Here is a 16,391-nt window from a genome sequence, read left to right on the forward strand (position 1 = left end):
AATGAGAGAAGCTAGTAGATGATTTTGAAAATTTCGTGAGAATATTAAAAAAAGAATTGAAGAAATACGTAAAATCGCCAAATCTCCTTAAAAGAACTTAAAAAAATTTCTGAACTGAAATAAACGAAATGATACTAAATGAGATCATTGTGGCTGAACTAACCCTTTTGAAGGCCGTGGTAAATATACTTAACACCACGTTTTACCACTTTTAATTTAGGTTTCCATTTTTCAATAACTTCAGCTTTCTTGAAGTTAGTTTGAATAAAATTGGTAACCATTTGTCACTTTTAAAAAACGTATTAAAGTTATAAAATACATAATTCCAAAAGTTATAAAATAAAAGTTTGTAGCATTTAAAGAATTTATTTTATAAGTAAAGAAAAATAAAAGTCAGTAAGTTCCTAATAGGTCATGTTAAATATATTTACCACCAAAAAAATGGCATTTTTATAAACTAAATGAGTTCTTTTTTTTAATATAAATTACTGTTCGTAAAACAATTTCAATTCCACAAATACTTTAATTTACCTTTACTAGAAGTAAAGGGCCCGTTAAAGGGTTAAAGTTTATAGATATTTCCTTCAAATTTCTTTCTCTTATTTTTTAAATTACTGATATTCCTGTAGCTTACAATCAAAAATTTCTTTTAATAGTTTACTAAAAACATAGAAATATTAGATAAACAAACTATTAAAATATAAAAAATGATTTTTATGACCTTGATTAGAATCAAAGTTGGAGATTAAATTTTTATAAAGGATAGGAATATTTATTATTTTCAATACAAAACTGCTTTATAATTTTCTTATACCAATTAGTTTTTCATTCCCCTGTTTCTATTTTTTTACATGGAAGTATTTGTTTATATTTTTTTAGTGTTTCAGTCTTATGATTGTTATAATTTAAATTTTCAATAAGGAAAATCTCCTTTAATAATAATAATTCAGCAACAGTTATAATATATTTTCTAAGCAAAAAATGTCATCATAACATGAAATTGTTTTTTTTTTTTTTCTTTTAAATAAAATATTTGTTAGTGGCTATGAATTTTTTTAAATTTTAGAAATGAATTTAGGCAATATGTACAAAATTATTGTTAATATTTTTACATTCATTAAAATAGAAAAAGCTTTAGATTATTACTTATTTGTAATAATTATTTTAATTGTACCAATAATATTTTTTATTGTTTTTATTTTAGAAAAATATCAATTTACAACATTTGTTTTTTAAACTTTTGTTTACATTACATTCACAAAAAAAAAAAAAAAAAAAAAAAAAAATGCCTCGCAGAAAGCCGGTAAGGTCAATACATTAGAGGAAAACTACTATTATTTGAAACTCATAATTCAAATTTTCTGTCAAATAATAATTTTAAAATATAAATAATAATATAAATAATAATAATATAATAATAAATAATAATATAAGTAAAATAATAATTTTTAAAATAATAATATAAATATAAATAATAATTTCAAAAATAAAAGGAAACAAAAAATATTGTTCAATTGCTGTTGACTGACATACGAAAAACCCCTTTCCCAGAATTGTATAGCAGTTTCAATAAATGAGTAAAACGAACCAACCCTCTGAAAAACAAGTTTCGGGTTATATTTGGAAGTCCCCTTCTACAAGAACTTATTATTTCATCAACTGCAACACGTCTTTACTGATTAGACGTACGGCTGGACAAATTATTTATTTTAATATTTCATCTCAATCTTTCTCATTCGCTAGCACTTTTTTTTTTAAACAAATCAGTTAGGATAACGAATTAGTTAGGATGGAAAAAAAAAACTCAATGTGATGAAATTTCAGACTTTTTGGGGGCCCTATTGGAGCTCGGGGCCCTGAGTCAGTGCCCATTGGGCCCATCCTTAAAACGGCTCTGGCGGCCCATCATTATCACCACAGTCTATGTGCTTACTCTTAAAATTTCAATTAATGTAATTTAATTTACTCACATGAGCAAATATCATTAAGTTAGAAGTTTTTGTTTTACTAAAGTTAAAGAATTAAAAAAAAACTTATGCAAAATGAAGAGGAATTCTAATCCAAATTTTTTATTATTTATTAAAAAACTAAAAATACAGTAATGTTAAAATCCTTTCTTACCATTTTTATTCTTTAAGTAAATAGGGATTATAGTGAAAAATTATTTTTATATGCAATTATAAAATTCAATTTCCGTGTCTTTAATTTAAAACTAAATAAATACATATGCTTGATGTCGGTACTCCTATAACATATATTAACACAACTGAAAGAAAGTTAATAAAATCTGCAAGGATATATTATTTTATTCTTTTTTTAAAATTTTATTATTTTTTAAAGGAATTAATTAAAGCTTTGATGGGCTTATCTTTGCTGGAAAATTTCTTAAAAGGCTACTGCTATGCTGAAGATAATTCCCTGAATTAAATTTAAGCTAGAATAAGCAAAACAAAAAAATTAACAACTTAAGTTTTTTTACATTTATAATATCTAAAACTATTTGACATATAAAATTCATGCAACTTTTTTTTCCACTTAACATGAAAATAATAATATTTATGCCCTAAAATTAAGATAAATATGGTTAAAAAAATGAAAGAACAAAATTATTTTGTATTCATAACGCATCCTTTTCCTAAGTAATGTCAGGCATCCATAACTCATTCTAACCTCTTTTTATACCGAACTAAAAAATCTCTAGTATTCAGAATGCTCTTGATAAATGTTTCAGTGAGTTACGTTATTTTTAGCCACATTTTTATTAAGCTACATTAGGGCTTAATTTGTTATGCTTATCTTTGCTCTCACATAGTTATTTAACATCTAAAATTGTTTGATTTGATCACGAAAATTCAAACGAAAACAAAAACGTAATGGCTTTCAAGATGGATTCCACCGACTCCTCGTTTAAGATGAAAACGAAAGTATGTGTTTTTCTCTTAAAAATAACTTAATAATTAGCAATCTTAAAAAAATAATAAAATGTTTTCTGCTAGTTTTGAGGAATTCTGAATGAATGCGATTGTGAACCTGATTGGTGGAATATATTTACCCGCAAAAAAACTCACCAATAAAGTTCTCATTTACATGTCTGAATTCACATTTGCATATTTTTTTATGCAGCGTGAATGGCCCTATTGAAGTAGAAAGTCCATTAGTTTCTGTCTTTATTCTCCAACTGGTTAAATGTTTCTATAATTTAGGAAACTAAATGGTACTCAAAACTACATTAAACACGATTCTTAAAGTAAGTAGTGTGGAAATTATAAAACAAAAATGGTTTCGACAAGTTAAATGTTTTCGAGGTCAGTTGTAGTTCATTTACTTCTCACTAGAGCTGCACAATGGGCTATTGGCGATGGTCGGGGATTGGCAATTGGCGATCATCCTAAAGGCTATATGACACGAGGCAACATAGTTGAAAGCAACTAGCGGTTTCGGTGAAGTTGAAACGTGTCATATGATGGTTGCACGGTTGCTTTCAACCTGCTTTCAACTAGCAACTGAAGTTAAAACCTTTCAACTTTAGTGGAGCAACCAGATAATTTGAAACGTGTCATATAGTAGTTTCCAAATACTTTCAACCTTAACTAGCAACCATTTAGTAAAAAAAATACACGTGCTGATTCTGACGCATCCTGAATTTTTATCTTATAAATTTAAACTTGGTTTAATCTTCTAACTATGACTAGTTTTAAATAGAATTCTAGTGATATATGTATTAGTTTTTTTTTTCTTCTGAAATTTTTCAAACGTATCCTCATCTTTGGGACATAAATAACAAAGATAATGCGAATAAAGTAATTCCCTATTAACTAATTTCCTCTGTGGAGATATTAAAAGTTACAAATTATTATTGAATTTTAAAAGTGAATGAAAAAAAAAACTAGCATATTACTAATTACGAATGTTTAAATATTTGAAAATTCAAAATTATATAGCTTGAACGCTAAGCTTTTTAAACTCATTTTGACAGATTTTGATAGATATTTCTTTGACAGATATTTCCGAGTACTAATGAAATTTTGAAAGCAAACGAAAGAAATTATTCTGCCTTCAAATCACCTTTTTTCTGCTCTAGTTCTTCTTTTAGAACCTCAGCTATCAGCTCAACGCCTACTTCAAGTACATCGTCAATAATCTCCATGATAATTAAAAGAGTTTTTAGCAATGAACTTTATTGAAAAATATAAGTTCTGGTATTGGACTGTTATATACTATAATCGTCCTATACCAGTGCGTTCCGGTATTGGACTATTCAGACTTGGTTGAACAAGCGAAGGTTGTAACGTGTGATCACAAACGAGAAACCAAAAACAGGTTTCTTAACTTAGTTGCCTCCACTTGGTTGCCTAGTGTCATCAGCACTTAAGGAAAGCATCCCTGAAGATGAACCGAAAACATTGCAATTTTGATCCTCTTCACAGAGGATGACACCCCCGCTTCGGTAGCTCGATGATCTGTGAGCGAAGTCGAGCACTTTACAGTCGAACAGTTTAACGAGGACCAATACCGCACACTCTTGGTCCCTACGCAGTGTAATCCAAGAGGTCACCCATCCGCACACTGACCGCAACCAGTGATGCTTGACTTCAGTGATCTGCTGGGAATCGTGTCTTAATAATCAGTCCGCTGCGGGACGTTTTCGTGGTTAAATATTCGCTTGTGTGTAAAAATTTCCTTTGTTTTCCCAGATGGCGAATTCAAGCTTTGCAATCACGAATCATGAAAGTTGAAGTTTTAAAATTTTGAAACGTAATACTGAAGTCTTTCTAAACACTTCTACTTCCACTTTGTGATTGTTGGCATGTCAACGTCATCGTATTTTCCGTATTGATTCACTTTCTTGATTATTGGTGTTGGAGCTCCGAATCTTTTCAGCTTACTGCCACGTTCTGTAGATTTAATAATATTTGTGTGAAGAATACAATTCAAAATGGTAAATATGTAAACATATAAGACTTATTAAGTATTTTACTTATATATTTTAACGTTGTCTGTTATTTTACCTTAATTTTAAAGTTTAACAGGCTCAGTAGATCCGCTTTTTGCTATATTTTGATAAAAATAATTAAACAATATTGCAATGATTATCATAGTTAATTAGTTTGCTTTCGTATAATTTTATATTTCAAGAGCTTTTTTTTCATTTATATTTCAAAACTTATTAAGTATTACTCTTTTCACTCGTTATCAAAATTATATTTTAATGAGTGGCTAGGAACATATCTCTTAAATTCAGAATTGGAAAAATTATTCGATCAAATAGTTCTTATCTTACATTTATCAATGTTCTATCAATTTTAAGGATTTATATATCTTTTTTTTTTTTTTGGTAATACTTTCTGAGGAATATACTGGCTAAAAATTGTTATGTACTGCAATTTTTTTCAACATAATTATTTTTAATGTTGAAAAAAGAGTTTCTGCAAAATAAATATTCAGGAGATATTTCCGTTTCGTGATTTGTCAATCCAACAGCAATCACCAAGTTGCCAAATACATTTTTAACTTGTGAATTTAAAAAAAAAAAAAAAACATTTAGATATTTATTCAGGGGTTGGCTTGGAGTTATGCGTTTCGAGTTGGTCTCCTGCTCCGCTGCCCGGAACTTGCTAAGACGTGGCGATTGTTCTGTCACAAGATCATGATGTGGAAGATCACAATACAGAAATCTCAATATTCATGTTAGATAGAAATTTATTAGCTACACTGTTTGAATTATTGGCAGATGAGTGAACTTGAAAAGTTTGCTCAATTGGCACTGTGGACAAGACTTCTGTATTGGTATTTATACCCGAATAGAGTAGATTCCATATCGTGATCTGTGGCAGAATAATCGCCAAGTCTTGGAAACTTCCGGACAATGGCCAGCAATAAACTTAAAGAAACAGAAAGGGACCAACTCAAAAGGTATAACTCGTAGCCATCTGTGGCAAACATCGACATGTTTTTTAAAATTTTTTTAAAAAAATTTTAAATCTACTTGGCACCTTTGGCGATTGTAGCTGGTGCTCCAGATTATGATACGAAAATATCCCCTCGAAATTAATGCCAATTTTCAGTGACTATAAGACAGTGTCTTGTAAGAAAAACTAAAAATATAATAAAAATCAATGAAAGAGCTCATAATTATCTATCTCCTCGAAAAAAAAAATCCTTAGAAAAGCTTAGTATGTTTTGTTTTTTTTTGAGAAACGTAGGTTTTTTACACTCTTGTTTAAGTTGCCAATAAATATTATTTTCCTATTACTATGATTGCTTCAGATCACAAGTGTCAGTTATAGTTTTGTAATTTTATGATGGTAATGTAAAGTAAAATTTTTAACTTTTAACAAAAAGCTTTAGAAATGCCATTGTTCCACATATAATTCACATTGTAGTAAATCAGCACAAGTACTGGTTAAGTAACTCACATTGTTTACAAATCTGTAAAAATTTCAGGATGTTTTATGAAAAAAATAATTATATTTTATTATAACTAGTATTTTTTAAATTTAAGAGTTTTTCTATTTATTTATCTTTTATTAAAATATGAAAGAGTTTATTTTAAGATAATGCATATTTTTCAAACAGATTTTCAATGTATTAAAATATTTCAACTTTTTGAAAAACGAATTTCAAATTTCAGAATCATTTCTGGAAAAAGTAAAATTAATATTAAATTGTAAATTCTAATCAATAGTTATTAATGTGGTAGTTAAAGTTATGTTTTAAGCATATTTCAAGTTTAAATATTTTTAAGCAGGGATTTTCAAGATTGCTTGTAAATAATTTTACATTTTTAAATATTTTCAGTTTTGAAACCCGCATCAGGATTAGAAATAAAATTTTTTTGTTACTTTTAACTGGGCTTCTATATTTAGCATTACATTTTCTTGTTGCTATAATTGATAATAACTAATAGATTAATAGGTCATTAACATGTCCTTGTTTGGATTTTTATTTAAAAGTAAAGTGTAAATGAGCAAAACAAATTAATAAAATTTTTTATCAACTTATTGAACGATGTACATGAAGCTTTATCTAAATCTAAATTGAATTTTAATACTTTTAATAAATTAAATACCATAGTGTCAACGAATTAATATCATTATATTAAATATTTATACCATATAACATAATAAAATGAATATAATGACTATACATTGCCATACATAAAGTGAATAAAAAGTTATAAGCATGTAAAATTAGATCAAATATACTTGGAAAAATGTGCTGTTTTAGGATAAACATAGACCTAAACACCAGTCAAAAACCCAAATCATAGTTCTATTCCTTTACACTTGAATGACAATGATAAATTTGCTGATCTGATCATTATTTTGATGTTGTACATGTTAGATTATAAGAGTTCGAACCAATGTTAATTCCAAGTATTGAGTATGCGTGTAGGAACTGAATCCAATAAGTCTTTTCACTGTTTGGCTCCTACTATTTGTAATATAAATTATGATAAAAGGATATTTTTTGGTATAAAATTGACTTAACTCTGCTTAGTCAAACATGATATTTTTAATGAGTCCAGTATAATATCCACAATGTCTGCATTGTATTAAAAATTTTCAAGCACAATAATTATTTTAAATAATGAATATTTTTAGCCTGCTCCATCTAGTGCTACATCTGTAGGTGCTGGTAGTAGATCGCCAAAGTCAATGGCTCCTAGAGCAGGCTCTGGGTCCACTGTGAAACAGAGGTTTGTTTATTTTTGTACCTGATTAATTTATCACTTATTTATTTGTCACTTATTCTTTAAATAAGAAGTTTATGTTTCATCTGTCTTCAAGTCAATTATATTTTATAATGTCTATTGTAAGTATTGTTTGTAGGTTTAATATAGTGGATTTTAAAATATTGTTTTATTATATGGTGCTGATTCATCCTCACCATTTATTTACATCATATTTTTAGCCAAATAAAATTTTTTATTCTTTTTTTTTGTATATACAATTGTTGATTTTTTATAGACAGTTTTTACATAAAATTTGTGTTTCATACTGAATGTAATTAAATTTTATCAAATTTTTTTTAAAAATTACTCTTTATACTATCTTATGTGTATATTTCAAAAAGTAATTCTCTCTCATTATCAAAATAAGAGAAAATTAATGTAGTACATAATAATTGAAGTTGTCCTAAAAGGCATATTTTTTTCTAAAGGAAAAAGAAAAATATATATATATAAACAAAAAATGATTGATAAATAACTTGAAAGCTTTTTTCTATTATTTAAACTGAAAATTGTGAGAAAAAGAACATTAAAAAATGCTTATTTTTTTAGACAAAAGGTATTTGTTGAAATAGTTTTAAAATTCAAAGTCACTTAAAGAATTTATTAATATACCCCCGAAAAAGGATAATTATAGAAATTTAAGCAGTTGGGAATAATTCTAACAAAGTAAATATTTCTAATAGTAATCAGAAGTAAATGTATTAATTTTATATTACAGATAATTTTACCAGTATATAATTATTATTTAAACAGAGAATTAATTTTTTTCAAAATGAAATATGAATAAAAAGGCAGTGTTTTTAAGGGATGGGGGCTTATTTTTATCAAAAGAGCAGAGAGGGCACATTTATTGGTATCAAAGGGCATGCTGTCCTAAAAGAAACACTGATTTTATTATGAAGTATAAAATTTCAGTGTTTTTAATTTAGTGCCTTGATTTAATGTCGCATTTTTTATTTCATAGTAAATTCATTCATAGCTTTATTAATATTATCATCCTATGTAGAATTCAGTTGTATGTACACCTTAAAATTATGCTAATTTGAATTTCGTAAACATTTGCTGAATATATTTCAGTACTCTTTACTGATAATTAGTGTGGTCTGACTGATAAGTATTAAAAAAAATATATATGTATATATATATATTTAATCTTGAAAATTTTGAATTTAAAATCCTGGAAATCTCTGAAAAGACATCTCCAAAATTTTTAAATAAACATTTTTTTTTTTATGTTGGAATTTTATTTTTCTCGAAACTCACAAGAAAACTTATGAGGGAATTGAATCCCATCACTGATTATGATTAAATTCTGTTAAGTATTACTGATCTAAATTATTTTTCAGGAAAACTGGTGGTGCTAGCTCTAGCAATAGGACAAGAACAACTGGTGCAAACAGTGGTGGAATGTGGAGATTCTATACAGATGACTCACCTGGAATTAAAGTGTAAGAATAACTTAATTTTTTTCTTCTTTATCTTGTCCTGTTATTTTCATTAGATACATAGGGTCCCGATAGAATTCACAGTCAATTTGTAGTAGAATCTTTGCAAATGCAAAATTGTCTGTTTTAACAGCATAATCACTTAGGCTATTGTAATAACTAGGCTTAATCTTGCATGTATAATGCAAAATTTGCATTTGTGCAGTTATTAAAAATTAAGCACAAAAATGTTTAAAATGAATGGTCTAAAATGAAGTAGAAAATATCTATACATTCATATGCTTTTTATTTGTTTGATAAATTCATTTTTATTACATTCCAGTCAGTTAAGAAAAATGATTATGAAATTAAGAAAAAAACAAAAACAATTCTCTTTGCTAAATATCTGCAGACTGCTTTTTTAGTTGCAAATTATAAAACTTTTTTGGACAGATCAGAAAATTTTTGTATATGCAACGGTAAGCTCTTATGGTTATTATTATTTATAATTTTTTTTTGGTCAGATTTCAAATGATAAAAATTTTCCATTTGACCCGTCTGGAATTAAAAAATGGTAAAAATTTTTGTTCTCTTATTTTTCATCTATTATAATTTTTTTTTCTTAATGCCCTTTAATTTTTATTTATCCATTTTTTATTATTTTTTTTATTTCCTTCAACATTTAAGCTATTTTTCAAAATTTTGATGAAAAATAACCTACAGATATTGTGCAATTGTGTAGCACAACACCTGCTGTCATGCCAGAAGTTTCTGTTTCCAGGCATATGGATTACATAATTGAGATGTCTTATGACATGCAGTTTTAAACATTAGTTTTAACCATTTGTGTTACAAATAACTTATAAATATTAGGAACAATCTATATTTGCTACAAATATGTGTATGTTTGTCTTTTTGTGTAGCTTAGGTAGTTTTTGTTTTTCCTTTCAGTCTTGCAGTTTGAACAAAAAAATTTAACATTTTAAAAAAAAACAATAATAAAGAAAATACATAATAATTGTAATATAATATTTATAATCTAATCTCTCTATATTAAATCATAAGGACCACAGCCACTATTTTCAGTGTTTAACAGTATTTAATTTTTATTTTGCTGCACGAATACTATAAGACTTAATTTAGTAAGTTGTATAGAAAAGTTAACAGGGATTATGAAGAAATAAAGTAATTTATCATTCAATTATTTGTTAGAGAATTATTACCCCTTAAATGTTTTGGAAAAAAATACCATGCTGGCCACTCTATAGTTATAGGATGCAGAAATGCAACTACAGAGTTAAAATTTGCTATGCTAAAAAGGCCATATTTGTGTATGAATTTAACAAATATTCTTCTAAATTTCAATTTGTACGAATATTGTTGCAATTTTAAGTGCTTTTTGCCTAATCTTTTCTTTTCCCTTCACGTTAGAATTTTGCTTTGCTGCTTAAAATCTATAAACTTAAAAGCTTAAAATTACAAAGGTGTTTAGGAAAAAGTATAGAGAGCTAGACAGAAAAAAAATTTTTTTGATTCAAATATTTCAAGGATTCATAACAGGTAAATTTGTTAAAAGGTATTGTTGGTCAATCTACTGTCTGCTAAAATGTAACTACAGATTTAAAATTTGACTGGCTGATAGGATCATTTTGTATTATTAAAAGTATTTGTATTATTAAAGGTTTTGGCTAGAGTTTTTTTCAATTCAAGTTGTTGCATATTTAAGTGCATTTTCCTGATTTTTTTTTTAGCTCTTTTGCTTAAAATATTGACTATTCTTCCATCATTATAGAAAATTTATTTTTGACTCAGATCTTTATTTTATAGGCTTATGCTCGAGTAGTAAGTCAAAATGTGGAAGAAAATAATATAAAAATTAGAAAAAGACAGAGATTGCATGTCTCCAGACATAAATCTAAATATTTATAGTAAAGCTTTTAGAAGTAAAAAAAAACTTAATAGCAATAAAAACAATGCCCCATTTTAATTATTATAAGTCTCTTCATAATCTTACTTAGTAATCTTATTTAATAATCTTACAAAGTAATATTACTAATCAAAAGTAAACTTACTTTGATTTTATTTATTCTTATAGAGTCTCACAATCTATATATTTTTGGTTGATTTTTTTCAAGTACAAATGATTATTATCTATTTCTTTATGCATTTATTCTGTTTCTTTTATTCTATTCCTATTTTATATCTTTATGTATTTATCTATTTCTTTACTAAAAAACTCCTTAACAAAATGTTCCTATTAAAAGCTTCTTCAAATGCATATTTTGAAATCAAAATGTTGTGTATTTTGACGTTTAAGAAAAAATAAGCAATGACTGCAAAGCAATTAAGGGATTGGAGAGCGAGAGGCGGAGCATCCTAAATATATATATATATATATATATATATATATATATATATATATATATATATATATATATATATATATATATATATATATATATATAGTAATTAATATAATAATTAAAAGTAAGGATAATTTAAACAAACCTTAAGTAAGTAAATGGTTATATATTCGGTGCTTTTTGAAAGTTATCCTTAATTTAGTTTTTATTTTCTTGAGAAGGATTTTCCTAAAACTTTAAACTTACAATTGTGCAAAAAAAAAAATTATTAATCGCCGATTTAAATTATATTAAAAGGTAAAAAAGTGGTATGCAATTGTTTTCCTGATGAAATTAAAACCACCTAGGTCAGTACTGTTATGAGAAGGAAAAAAACTTGTAGTTTATTGTTTATGTGCATAAATTGTTTAGATAGCTTATATATTATTTATAATTATCTAACTGCACATCTATTTGCATTCAATATATTAAGATGTATACAACAAAAGGTGAATTTTAAAGGTATCAGAAGCTTATGCCAATATTTTTCCCTTAAAGGAAAAAAAAGAAAGATTTTTTGCAATATAAAATTGGATTATTATTTTTGAGGTGCAAAATACAGAGTTAAATTAAGTCAAAGCTGTAAAAAAAAATTTCATTACCAAATATTTTAATGTTGAAAATGTGTAGTCTATTTTTTATTTTTCATGTATTAGTTAATGAGAAAGTTACATAAAAAAGAGTAAGCACAATAAACAAGTCATAATGATTAGTTCATGCTAGTTTAAAAGATTTTTGTTTTCAATTAAAGTTAATTTTAAAACCCAATAATTTATTTTTCTAAATTGCTTAAAATAAAAATAGAAATTTAAAAAGCAAAAAAACGAGCAGAATCAATGTAATAAGCACAAATAAACAAGGCATAAAGTAATTTTCATTTTGTGAATTTACGTTTATAATTATGAAATTTTATCCCAGGAGTAAATTCTTTTTTTTAATAAATTAATTGTTTACGATAAAGCAGTAAAATTCTTCATTGTTTTATCGTAAACATTTAATGTAATTAGTAGAATATTTAAGAAATTGTCATAATTTTAATTTTATATTTTTTATGTAACACATTTCTTGATGATTCAATTTGTTTGAATGTTAAGTAAACATAATATTCTTTTTCAGTGGACCAGTTCCAGTTTTAGTTATGAGCCTTCTTTTCATTGCATCTGTATTTATGCTGCACATTTGGGGAAAATATACCAGAGGTTGAATACGGTTAAAAAACACTAATCAAAATTTATTCTCAAGTAATATTATTCTCATTCCATTTAAGACTTCACCTATTTTGTGTACACTTTCCTTGTAACTGTAATAAATTTATACCTTCATACAAATTTATTGACCATTTTTTTATGGAAAAAATTTTGTATTAAATATTTATTTCCTTTGTTTTTATTTCAAAACTATGCATCTATGATGTCAGATTTTATATTAAAAATTATGCTAAGATGTTATATGTGTACATAAAATAAAAAAAAAAGTTGAATTTTATTACTTTATTCATTTGTTGCTTGTTAATTTCTTTGTCTTATAACTTTAATTTGATAGAAGTATTTGGGTTGTTGCAGTACACGAGATGTTCACAACAATCTAAAGAAAGTTAAAAAAATCAGCTTTAAAATTGTCCTTGTTATGGTTTTAAAAATAGAAGTAAGAAATAGAAGAATCAATTAATATGAGCAAAGCTTTCTTAATTTTCTTTTTGATAATACAGTAGGGAACAGATTATCTGGAACGATCAGGACCATCGCTATTCCGGATAACTGATTTTTCCGGTTTTCTGAATCGCTACAAAAAGTTGTTTTTTTTATTGTTAAACCCAACTAAAAAGAAAAAATATTTGGAAAATAATCTTAAAAAGAAGAAAAAACGATGAAGTAATACAGTAATGATTATTTCTAAAATGATGGTATGGTAAACATCTTTCAAAAAAGAAAGAAAAATCCTAAAATCTTATGAGGAAAAATTAAAAAAAAAAAAATGGCGGGAGAATTAATGAATTTCGTTCCAGTTTTTTGGTTTTCCGGATAATAGGTTCTGTACTGTATTAGCTGTGTCAAGCAAGGTACTTTTCCTGTTTTTTTTTCTTCCCTCAGTCAAGAGGTATTTAAATCGACCATAGTTGTGTAAATATTTGATAATTTATTTATAACCTGTTTGAAAAATTTTCAATTAAAAGTAATTTCTCTACTGTAAAAATAAGATTTTGTACCAGAAATATGATGTAGCGGAAGTTAAAGCTAATTCAGCTTATGACATAAATACATCAAGTACCAAGTGCAGCTATCATAATTTTTAAGTTAATTATTTCACTACATATATAGATAGTTTACACTAATATTTTATGCAGTAGATACTTTGAGTTGTTGATTAATTTTATGGCCGAAGATGGGAAAAAGAAAAATCTATGATTTCCAGAAATTGTCACTTGATGCATGGTGTGTTAACTAAGAAACTTTTTTATGTATCTTTTGGTTTTTAGCCAATCAGGCATTTTGGTGGGACTCTCTTAACTGCATTTGAATATATAGAAAATCCTAATAAGGTATAATATATATATTTTTTTTTACCATATTCGGTGATATACTATTAACCATAATTCAGTGATAGCATACTATTTTAGTAAGGAAGAAAAAAAGGTTATATGAATATAATAAATGAAAATACTTACTAAAATTAAGAAAATCTAATGCATTTTCTGCCTGTAGGAAAAGTTTAAGGCTGCAATGAGATGAACTGTTCAGGCTAAATAGGCTGAAAACATATTTTATTTTTTTTAAAAATCTATGTAATTAAACTGAAAAAGAAGTGTACAAACAGGCAATTTAATGAATGTTCAACTATAATTTCATTTCTTTACTAAAATAATTTTTATTTAGGACATGTCTTTAAGCTGTTCACTCAAAATAAAATGCATGCACCTTACTTAATTTTATTTAAAAAATGTACAATATCACCAACTAAATATTAAGATTATAGAATTTAATCACTAAATTATAAACTATCATTTTTGTTACAGTTCTTAAAGGTGATTAAGTTTTCCATCAATAGAATCTAAAGTTACGAACATTTTTGCATTTTATTTGATATTTAAATTTTTTTTGTACCCTTATTTAATTTATTAATGCACTGCTTTGTTATGGTTCTTAGAAGCAATTAATGTTTTTTTCATAAAATCTTTTTAATAATGTTTTAATTGTTCTTATTTTTCATTTGTTAGTTATTTTTTCTTTTCTTACAGTTCATAGTATTTTAATTTTGGTGTCCCAAAGAGAAATAATTTTTTTAGATCCAATAATGAATCAAGTTCTATTTGTAAAAATTAACACAGATAAAATGGATGTGCAAAAATGATGACAATATATGAGTATAATCAAAAATGTATTAACTCTTTAACCAATTGTTTGTTAAAATTTAAAAAAAAAAAAAAGAACTTAAATGTTTTACCTCAATTAAGTTTTTAAGCAGATGCTTTTCAATTTTTAACAGGAGAGAAATATTCTCTCAAGTTGTTGCTTTTATCAGTCCACTGATTACCTTTTTATACAATAATATACACACTACATTTATACTGAAACATACTTACATTGTATGAGCATTCCCCCTGCCCCCCTATTGAACTTGAATTCTTGACACTCAAAATAAGTAGATAGTCTCGATCTGGAAAATATGATTCTAATAGTTTAATCAAATGAGAGATTGACAGCTAGTGCACATTAATATTTTACTTTTTACGTATTTTGCTGCATCTGAGGAACTCATTAAGTTAATGGAAATTTTTTTTTGCACAGTAAAATTTTATTTATCTCATTTATTTAACAATTCAGAATGTATTTAGGAAAATTTTCAATTACTGTTATATTGAATTCATCAGAATAGTTTAATTGGTCAGAACAGTGACATCTAGACTAGTTCTGAATAGGTGTTTGGTGCATGCATGAGCTGAAAATGAATAAAATAGGCTGAATAATAATATTTTGCGAAAAATAACTATTATGGGAATGGTCATAAGAGAAACATAATTCTTTATTCTAGAATTTAATTATTTCATTTTAAATTGTAATATTCAATGAGAAATAGTACTGAAATTTTTTATAGATGCATATCCTTTTCATGATGTATTCAGTGTTATTCAAGGAAATATTTTTTTAAAAGAATTTTTATTAGTATTTTGCTTGAATAAATTATGTATGTCGAAATTTTTTTTTCTTTGGATATAAATGCAATGACAGATTTCAGAAATATCACTTGTTAAAAAAAATTTAAATTCTTGCATCCCCGGTGATATTTTCACGGAACCCTTTTCCCTTCTTCGGAACAACATTTGGGAACTGCTGTGCTAAGCCAATTGGAGAGTAATTGAAAGACACCTGTTAGAAGCACCTTCAAGTTTGATCAGGCAATCAAACTAATCTTTGTATTTTCAATCCTGCCTTTTTTAATAGCAATACGTTTTTTTTTCTGTGCTTGAATATTAATTTGTGATCTCTAAAATGAATACTTTTATAGATTTTAATAATATATACTAAGTGCGGTCATGTGGAACCTCTTGTATAGTTTTAGAAATGCTTATCAGTTTTTATTGTTCATGTAAGTAGTAAGGGGTATAACTCTTTGTAAGGAAAATTTTGAGGTATCTCCCCCCCCCCACTATTTTTATATTCCGATTTTTTTTGAAAAAAAAAAATCAGTTTTAAATTTCTCTTGATTCAACTTATGAATTTGCAGGTTTTTAGATAATATCATTAACGTATTGGAAAATAGTCTTATTTTTGTCTTTCAATTCAATTCTGACTTATGAATTGGTATGTGTTGATAAATTTGTTTGGTGAGTTT

At 26.2% G+C, this 16,391-nt stretch overlaps 1 protein-coding gene across 1 annotated transcript; it reads left to right on the top strand.

The window, feature by feature from the left end:
* The first annotated feature begins 4,852 nt into the window (after window positions 1-4,852).
* Window positions 4,853-13,054, top strand: Sec61beta (Sec61 translocon subunit beta). Its single transcript, XM_043055653.3, has 4 exons — window positions 4,853-4,939; window positions 7,605-7,699; window positions 9,082-9,183; window positions 12,678-13,054. Exons 1-4 carry the CDS (start codon window positions 4,937-4,939, stop codon window positions 12,763-12,765), a joined length of 288 nt encoding a protein of 95 aa, XP_042911587.1. The 5' UTR covers window positions 4,853-4,936; the 3' UTR covers window positions 12,766-13,054.
* The last annotated feature ends 3,337 nt before the right edge of the window (window positions 13,055-16,391 follow it).

The sequence above is a fragment of the Parasteatoda tepidariorum genome, chromosome 5 (assembly GCF_982258835.1).
Source record: "Parasteatoda tepidariorum strain Cologne lab strain chromosome 5, Ptep-v5.0, whole genome shotgun sequence".
NCBI classification, from domain to species: Eukaryota; Metazoa; Arthropoda; class Arachnida; order Araneae; family Theridiidae; genus Parasteatoda; species Parasteatoda tepidariorum.